At 40.1% G+C, this 9,601-nt stretch overlaps 2 protein-coding genes across 5 annotated transcripts; one reads left to right on the forward strand and one right to left on the reverse strand.

Moving 5' to 3' along the window:
* Window positions 1–856: 856 nt before the first annotated feature.
* Window positions 857–3,862, forward strand: LOC115663704 (uncharacterized). Of its 4 annotated transcripts, none has more exons than XR_008814257.1 (6): window positions 857–1,101; window positions 1,324–1,356; window positions 2,586–2,711; window positions 2,778–3,020; window positions 3,100–3,167; window positions 3,627–3,862. XR_008814257.1 is itself a non-coding variant. In XM_056302357.1 (5 exons), exons 2-4 carry the CDS (start codon window positions 2,602–2,604, stop codon window positions 3,131–3,133), a joined length of 387 nt encoding a protein of 128 aa, XP_056158332.1. In that variant the 5' UTR covers window positions 1,217–1,356; window positions 2,586–2,601; the 3' UTR covers window positions 3,134–3,167; window positions 3,627–3,862. The 4 variants fall into 4 exon arrangements, 2 of the variants coding, with proteins under 2 accessions (XP_056158332.1, XP_056158333.1); XR_008814256.1 differs by having other exon boundaries at window positions 858–1,053; XM_056302357.1 differs by lacking the exon at window positions 857–1,101 and having other exon boundaries at window positions 1,217–1,356.
* A 484-nt stretch (window positions 3,863–4,346) lies between these two features.
* Window positions 4,347–6,733, reverse strand: LOC115663700 (F-box/FBD/LRR-repeat protein At5g22700-like). The gene is made up of 4 exons (XM_056321476.1): window positions 6,602–6,733; window positions 5,278–6,207; window positions 5,045–5,188; window positions 4,347–4,779 (listed from the first exon to the last, which is right to left on the reverse strand). Exons 1-4 carry the CDS (start codon window positions 6,659–6,661, stop codon window positions 4,486–4,488), a joined length of 1,428 nt encoding a protein of 475 aa, XP_056177451.1. The 5' UTR covers window positions 6,662–6,733; the 3' UTR covers window positions 4,347–4,485.
* Between the last annotated feature and the right edge of the window lie 2,868 nt (window positions 6,734–9,601).

Raw genomic sequence — 9,601 nt, forward strand, 5'->3', positions numbered from 1 at the left:
CGATCTAATTCGTCAATTTGCATGGAAGGATAAGTTAATGGTGGGCATTTTGTCTTTAAGCAAAAGTTCACCCTTTTTTTTTGAAAAGCGAGGATATTTTTGTCTAATGTGTATATATTTCGGACATATACTCTATTAGTTTGTGATTGTCAGGACGTGCGTAATATAAAATAAAATAAAATAAAATAAAAGTACTCGGCAGTGGAAATTATGAGTAATAATGAACTGATCCAAAAGCTTCGAGGGAGAGGCTTGTATATCATGCTTAATCATTTTAAATCACTCGTTAATCGGCAGTTAATTTCATATTCACATTATATGATGTTATCACATGTGAAAATGATGCCGTATGTGTATGCATATAAATATATATATATATATATATATATATATATATATATATATATATATATATAATATAAGACGATCGAGATATTTTCCTAATAATGTGTCTTGGGATAGCCTTAATTATTACGAAAAAATTTAACAGTGAAGCGAAATTGAGTTGGCCTTCGGTGAATTCGAATTTCGATTGAGACAAAACGATTAAAGCAAATCGAAAGCGTGAGCTATAATGATCCAATTTTATATACCCAAAACATTAATTCTTAAATCATCAAGCCTCGACTGAAGCCGACGATTGCATGTTTCAAATGTACCAAGTTCACATCAAAATTCTGCATTTCGGGCTAACAAAATTGGAATTATAATGTAATTTGATTCGCGAGCGATTGAATTTGGGTGCCCCGAATCAAATGTCGGGTCCGACCCGTGACCCGTCCGATGCAACTATAAAAGCAAATGGCGGAAAGACTTCTCTTTTTGGGTTTTGAAAAAGGATTTCCTCCAGGTGCGCGCTTCGCAACTCATTTCCTCCTCTCTCTCGCTCTCGCTCTCGCTCTCTCTCACGGACGCACGCAAACACAATCGCCGACGATCTTCCCTCACTTCATTCGCTTACTCTACTCTGCGTAGTCGAAACCTCTCTCTCACTTTGATCGTTCTTCGTGTTGATTTTGCAGAGCCGATTCAGTCTCACACGACCGATTCCTGGTGAGTGATCGCTCCTCATTCCCATTTCGGTCGTGAATTCGGCATTAGGTTTCAATTTCCGTGGCATTTGAGGCGATTGTAGCTGCATGTTGATGATGATCGTAGATTGTAGAGGCGATCGCAGCGATCGATCTATTTCTTACTCTCTGTTTTTTTCTTCTTCTCCGGATAGTCGATATAGACTTTGTAGAGTCTTTCATTCCACGTACTTGACTCTGCGAAACCCTCTCTCTTCCTTGATCTTTGATCCTTCTTTGTTTTGATTTGCAGAGCGCATCTAGTTGCCCGACCCGATCGATTCTGGTGAGTGATCGGTCCTTTTTTCGCATTTCTGTCATGGATTCGTCGGTTGTTGCAATAGGTTTCCATTTCGGTGGCATTTCAGGTGTTTTTTTGTTGCATGTTGACGATGATGATTGTAGATTGTAGAGGCGATCGCAATGATTGATCTATTTCTCTCTTTCTGTTTTCTTTTTCGGTTAGTTGATGCTCTGTTACTGTGTGTGTCTGCTGTTCCGCTGCATTGAGAGAGAATTTTTTTTTTAATGTGTTAATTTAGTTCTGGAATCACTAGTGAATCGCAATGAGTAGGTCTCTGGTTTTTGGTACTCCAGGCGTGCCTCGTTAGTTCTTCGGCTTGTTGTTCGTATGTGAATTGGGGAGGTGTAGAGGTTTATGGCGGTTGATCTATGCTGCGTCGTTATCGGAGCATTCCACTATATTGAGCATTGTTTGTGCTGCTGACTGAAATGGTTTTAAGAATGCTAGCAATACGCTTCATATTGTGAAAATGTAATCTGTTCTTCGGTATCTCGTTAAAGAAGCAAAAACTGCAAGAGAATTAGAAGATTTCACTTATTATACTTCATATCTGCCCTTTAGAACAAACAATACCGATCTTATTCCCGTGACATTTCTTTTTGGATCCTTAAATTCAGGGCAGGTTCTCTTCCTCATATCTTAAATCTGTCGTTTATCTGATTGTGCCCAAATATTCTGGTTACCCCTTATGCTGATAAGATTTCTTGCTATTTATTATCCTGTACTCTCAAACGTCATCACTCAAAACTTCCATTTTCTGCAATGTTGTTGAGGTTTTCTTTTCGGTGAAGATAGTCATTTTACAATCACGCAGCATGCTTGAATTCGAAAAGCATCCATCCCCTTAGTCAAGGGCTAGTCTGCAAATTTTCCTGTTTTCATGTAGCAATGCTCCCTATTCATATTCACTAAGCAGCCGAGAAGCAAAACCCAACCAAAATGCAGCAAATTAATAAGTTCTCCATATGATAATAACGTTTAATGTCAACTTACCAGAAGCTATGGGTAGACTATTTTCATTAATTGATGTTATAAATAAATAAAATATGGAAGTACTCATTGTCCTAACACATATTTATGTACTTCAATCAGGATTAAAAGGCTCTCTGACCTATGTTTGATACGGTTTCTTAATCTAAATTGTCGTTTTCTCTCTTTCCCATGTCATTTCATTTCTCTTCTCCTTATCACTGTCCCCTCCATTTTGGCAGACTAGCCCTCTTCGGCATGGCGCCCCCACTTGCCCGCCAGCTACTCCTGGCCCAACAGGAGTTCAGAGAGGCCCAAGCTAAGTTTGTAGATGCCAAGCATCGTAACAACCGTGCCCTAAACAAGAAGTGAGTACTGATATTTGATGATTATGTAGATTATAGCCCATAACATCTATGTTTTCTCTCCTTCAGGCGATACTTGCTTCGTGCCGCTAAGCAAAGGCGCGATGCGGCTGTATTGAGGTTGGAGAGAGTGGAAGGAGAGATCAAAAACAAGCAATGTCTGTTCCTGCACAATGTGGAGCAGGTCCACGCGGTGGTCGAGCTTCTGGAGAACCTCCACCACCGTGGGCGCCTCCACCGTGTGGAGATCAAGTGCCGCGAGGTGGAGGTAGCCCGGGAGATGCAGCAGGCTCTACAAGAGTATGGATTTAAGTAAGTTTCTGTTGAATTTCGGGTTTAGATATGGTTTTTAGAGTTGAATTTGTTCTAAACAAGTATTACGGTTACACAGCCGCAGGGAGTCCTATGATCTTCCTCCGGCCTGATGGCGACACAAGCCTCATCCGTTTGGTTGTCTTGGTAAATGGTGGCGTGCCTAAATTTTGTAGATGTTTGTACTGATCTAAATTGCTGTTTTTTAAATCTATTTTGTAAGGTGAGGCCAGATGATATATTAGTTTGAGTTCAATTGTTACTTCAATGGCTTGTTGCCTGGTGCATAACTTTCTATTGAAGTAGTTGGACAGTCTCTGCCTCAATGAGGAATTGAGCCCCCATTTGCCTCGTTCGTCTATGGCACGAATGTAGCGGCTTTGAGATAGCCTTGTTTATTTTGAAGGCTATATATATTTAAATCTAAATAAACTGTTGGAGATACAAATTTTTTGGCATGCATCCGATGGTTTATGTAAATCAAACTTTCACTAACTATATATGCAATAAAAACCCCTTACTTATCATACCATTGTTGGTAGATTAGATTAGTTCATAAGTGTATTGACTCCAACAACTAATATGAGATGTGATCTTTTTCTGCAGATCTTCAGTACTTTCTGACATTTTGAGGGAGCCGGAGGTCATTCCTTCCCACTGGATAGTAATATTGAACAATGATGTCCATATACACTTTCTAATTCCTTCCCACTGGATAGTGATATTGAATAATGATGTCCTGTTATATACACTTTCTAATTTTTCTTGAACACTATTAGTTGGATTTTGATATTGAACATTGATTTCCCTAGAATCACGATTGATGATTGAGTTACTCTCAATTCTGATTTCACGTTTGATATATGCGTATCCTGTGTGCTTTTGTTAATGTTCCAATAGAAGCCTCTTTTCTTTGGATTTTGGATTGGGAATACCAGAGGTGGGGATTGGCATCTAATGACACCAACCCCTGCAAATTGACCTGTGTGTTATTTTTCAAGTAATGGATCCTACGACATTACGGATCCGGAGAAGTAACTCACATGCGCACAGCATTGTAAGACTTCCATCGTGATTCCTTCGTGACTCATGAGTCATGATCAGGCGAAGTGACAGTGCACTTCCCTTCGGGCACACAGCATGCTACCTTATGACTACACTACATAGTCCATAAACCAAATAAATGTGTTCTCTCATACTATTACTCTAATCAGGAACAGAAGCGGGAATAAAGAGGGAAGTTAAAGTAGCAAACACAAATGACCGGTGTTGTAGATTCTTTTACTGTTTCTCTGTTCTGGATTAAAATGACTCGAGAACTGCACGAACTTCCATTATCCATGGCCTTTGAATTTATTACATGACTTATAAATCCAAAATAAAGTCAGAGACAACAAATCTATTATAAATAAACTGCAGTAAAATAAAATATCAAATATTAGGTTGCAAAATAATAGCCTCGCCGTTAATTAATCACCAGATCAATCTTGGGAGGTACCTTTCCCTTGAGCTGTTGCAAAGCCCGTTCTTTAGGTTCCTCCACTTTTTTCAACCCATCAGAGCCATATTCTTCATCACAAGGATTCACTACCAACTTCTCAAGAGCAATCGCATTGTCGATAAGGTAATTCACTAGTTCGAAATCACAAGGTCGACCATAATAATTATTAAATTCAGCCTCCTTTAGGTACCGATGGGGAGGTCTAACGACTCTTATCAGTTCTCTCTGCCTGCACAGCATGTCCATCGGGTCCGTCAACTGTGGCAAAAGAAGAATGCAGTATATCATTAATCAGCAGAAGACATCATTGAATTAAAAAAATGCCAGTGGAAGAGAGAACTTGCAAAAATAAAGTACGTCCTTGTGGATTGTCACAATGAGTAGATACTAATCACAGTGTTACAACTCACCCATGAGCAGAGGCTCAAGTAAAATTCAACCGTGGCTTGGATTGTTATATTCAATCTTACTATGTCTGTCTAATGCCTATAGATGAAGACTTAGATGAGGCCCGAAAACACACCTCTAACACAAAACTCCGCAAGCAGGGGCATGCCTCGATCACAAGAGTCAACGGAAGTAGACTCGCATCTCCAAATCCATCAACTCTCAGTTCCAATTGCTTGACACTTGTTAGCTTAGGCAATTGACGAGTCCGTACGGTTTCCTGTATATTAAAGAGAGAATCAAAGGCAACCCAGATTATAATGAGGAAGTAACTTAGGAAACCTTATGAAAATCAGTCAGTGCTCTTACACGGAGTGGTGGGCAAAAATCAAGTTTCAGAATCTGCAGACAAGAAAGACTTGAAAGCTGAGACATGGTCACATGCACACGTTCGAATCTAGATCCTTCAACAGACACCTCGGACAGCCGGGGAACCTTGTCCAAAAACAATGGAATTTCCTCTCCTATTACTATGTAAGCGAAGGACACAAGATTCGTGTCATAAATCTCTACGCGTTGAAGATCCCGACAATATCCTATGCGCAAGTGCTTCAGCTTCAGTGATTGGCCAGAAACTCTAAGCCTATTCAAAGTAGGAGCATGCTCCAAAACCAATTTCTCTAGAACCGGACAGTTGGCAAGCAGTTGCTCTATGAGTTCTCCCTCCACACTTACTCGATTCAAGGACAGCTCTTCGAGATACCTACAGCCGACATGCCAAGAACTTGAAGGGCTCAAGCCAAAATTACTTCGACCTGAGGCCCTCTGCGAGCAGCCTACATCAGCATCTCTAAGTGTCTCATGCCCTAACAGATATGGCAAGCGACTAGGGTCACAATCAGGATCAAAATCCTTGAAACATGCAGGCTCGAAATCTAGTTCGAGAACTTTAACTTGCTTTGCCAATGCAAACCTAATCCACCGATCGATGCAAGACTTATATAAGATATTCATGTCAAAGCGTAACGCAAATCTACGTAAAGCGTGATCTCCTCCACTTTGACGATGCACGACATTGTCCACCCATTCCACGTATCTCGCCCTCTCCTTTTCTGCCAATTCGGGGTTATCTTCCATCTTCTCCAACAAGTCCAACCAGTCGAAATCAAGGTCGGTGACCACAGAAGTGCACAAGTGCCTCCATCTCCTGGAAAGAACACAAGTCGCTTGTGCTTCTCTAAATGTCAATCGAGATAATATACGGCCTATAACTTCTTCGGGCAAACAGCTGATCCGATCCTAGATTGAGTTTCGCCAGAAGAAAAAAACAAACCAAGTAAGAAAAATCTGGAAATAAGAATGAGGGAAAGCAGAGCAGGGAACATTCAACATCAAAAATCGAAAAAAAAAAAAACTCAACTTTGGCACAACAACACCGAATCCATGGCAAAAGCAGCTAAAAGACCTCGGTTATCTAAGCTTCGGTGACGAGATAACGTACATTCTAATTAACACAACCGCTGCCCCAATCAGCCAGTACATTCAACTGAAGATTTTCAATGATCGACGACGGGCATAGCCACAAGGAAACGAAACGTGCATCCCTCCCCTCAGCGAGCGGAGAGAGGTGTATCCTTCCGTGAAGAACAGGTTTCGAGCTCAAAAAAATCGAAACTTTAGGCGAATTCTTTACCTTGTCGTCGGATTTCGATTCAAATTCAGCGCGGGGTCTCTTTGGAGACGGAGAATCCATCGACGCCGGCGAAATTCAGCTTCAGTTTCGGCCAAATTCAGCTTCCCGATAGATTTCACATGTAGGGCTCCGGTATGTATATATATATATATATACACACACCAATAAATTAATAAGTAAATATATTATATTATATACGAATATATATATGTATGTATATTCATTGTGACGTCACGTGATTAGTATCTACCGGATGCGTGGCAATCCACACGGACAACCCGTATCTTATCTTTGCAAGTTCTTTCTTCCACTAGCGTTCTCCATGCACGCTTCGCTCTAGATCCGAATTCAGAGACCAGTAGGTAATCAATTTGCCTGTATAAAGATTCGTTTTTTGAGCTTGCAACTAGTTGTTCAGGAGAAGAAACTCTCTCTCTGTCTCTGGCTAGATAAGCAAAGGATACCACTTTCTTTCTTTCATCTTTCGAGAGTTGGTCTTGCCTTTTTCTCTTCTATTGTCCCCGAGTTCTTTCATTCTTTTTTAGAGATGTTTTTGAATTTAGCTGCGCCTTAGATTAGCATACTGGGAAAATTTGGGTTGGATATTTTGTCTGATGGAGCAAAAAGAATGGTTTTTTCTCCCTGAATTAAGTATTCTCTTTGCCGGTGAGGTGTGAAAGTCGAGATTTTTCTTTAACTTTTTCTTTTTCTGGGTGAATTAAATCCCAATTCAAAGGATTGAATTAGTTGACGGCCGGATGAAATTATGGGTCTTATACCGTTTATATTGACATTTAAAGAAGCACATGCAACTAATTGCGGACTTTGGTGACTGACCTTGATATGGATGGGCTCTAATTCATTCCACGAGATGAGAGCTAGTCTGGATTCGCGAGGGTGAGATACATGGAGTGGGTGGATAATGTTTTGTAACAGTAAAATAATTACATAGGGCACCGCCCTTCACATAGATTTAGGTTGTCCTTTCACCTGAATGTCGAATTTCAGTCTTGCATCAATCGGCGGATTGAGTTTGCACTGTCGAAACAAGTTAAGGTGCTTGAACTAAATTTGATTCCCAAGTGTCCTCTGGATCCTGCTCTTCATGCCCTAGTCGATCACCTTATATATTGGGTCACGAGGTAATTGTAGATGCTAATGCAGAGGGTTCATTGTGGGATTCAGGTTTCAATAATCTTAGTTTGAGCTCTGTTGGCTTTAGAAGACCTCTACTTCAAAAGAAATTCCGCTGAATAGAGAATCTAGAATGAGTGCATGTGATCATGTCTTTCTCGTTTGCATTCTCAAACTGTGAATTTTCTTGTCCACTATGTGTAAACATCAACTAATATCTGGTTTCAAACTTTATTTTTATTCATTTGTTTTCTGTCACCCTCCTCCCTAATGACGCTGCATTGCCTGCATTTGATTCAGTCGGGATGTCTAAGGTCTCAGTGTCATGCAATTGGAGGTCAGCCTTGTAGGATATGAAGAAAATAGTCCCCTTCCACTATCTCTCTTAATCAAGGCAATTTCAGTTGACTATTTGTTGTGGTGGGATAGAATCCAAACCAGATCACTATTAAATTTTAATAATATTTGCTTGTCTGTGCATGACAATTCACAAAATTTTTCTTGAAATTTGTACTTTGATATAACTTCGATGTGTTGATAAATGGAATACATTTACTTCCTTTTAGGAGTTTTGTCTTGCATTGGCATTTGGCAGTAAAATTTCCGTTGCAGTGATTAACATAGGCAACCCAGCGACGACCATCCTCACTTCTAGAGTTGAAAATATCGAAGAGGGCAAGAGAACATGCCAAGTGACGGCTTGAGGTAAAGCTGCCTGGTCAAACTGTTGATTTCTTGGGAGTCTCGGAGCCTCATCCACACTGCAAGGTGAAAGATTTTTTTTGAATTCTGCAACTTATTCCATAACCCTGATAGAAGACGTTCATTTTATTTTGATAGCACATTTTTTTATAAAATTAGTTTGGACATGTCGTTATCAAAAGTTCAAGGCTTGTGATAGTACTTGAGGGTATAATTGCTCTTTTTTTCTCTAAGGATTTACCACACCGCTGAGTTAAAAGAAAAAACAACGAAATTGCACTTTAGCTCTCTTATCTACGAGTGGTAAGTCATCTGCTAAATATCCCTAGCATATATGGATTCTCCGTCTCCAAAAGAGATTCCACTCTGAATCTGAAGAAGATTCTCATGACAAGGTAACGAAGTTTACTGCAAAACTTCCACGTGAGCGTGGAGCTAGTTTTTCATAGAAGAAGACATCTGTGCGTGTGCGCTCGCTGAGCAAAGGATGCACGTTTCTTTCTTCCTCTGGATATACATGTATTAGATTAGCACAAATTAGCTCTCGTGGCAAAAGGTAATCTTTTTCTTAGATGTGGGAACATCGGAATGCATATCATCTTACCATCAACACTAAAACACTTACTATTTTTTTCGTTCAACCTTGAAGTCGGAATTGTCTTTCAGTTATTCTGCAAACATTGGATTTTTTTCTATGCCGATGAACTTTGATGCTTCGGGTTTTCCCTCAATCTTATCTCCATAATTTTGCTTGTTTCCTCGATTTTTCTCCCTTTTTCCTTTGTCAGTGAATCTCAATCCACAGGCTTGGATTAGCTATCTGCCAGACAAAATTCTAGGTCATGTATTGCTCCAAATGACATTTAGATAAACACGTACTTCTTTTCATTCAGAGATGGAGGCATTTGTGGACTACCTTGGTTAAGCAACCTTGGTTTCAGCACCTCAGACTTATTGTATGACATGGAACTTAACCCCAGTCGCAAGAAGGGACTATGAAATCGTCAATTGCCTGAGTTAACAAATGTCAAGCAATTGGCTCTAAGTTGACGGACTGAAAGATGTGAGTCTACCTCTGCTAACTCTCGTAATAGAGGCATGTCCCTACTTGCGGAGTTTTGTGTTAGAAGTGGGTCTTCGGACCTCATTAAGTCGTCATCTCTT

This window comes from Syzygium oleosum, unplaced genomic scaffold (genome assembly GCF_021117445.2).
Source record: "Syzygium oleosum isolate NSW1041296 unplaced genomic scaffold, Sole_v2.1 Sole_v2.23, whole genome shotgun sequence".
In the NCBI taxonomy this organism is placed as follows: Eukaryota; Viridiplantae; Streptophyta; class Magnoliopsida; order Myrtales; family Myrtaceae; genus Syzygium; species Syzygium oleosum.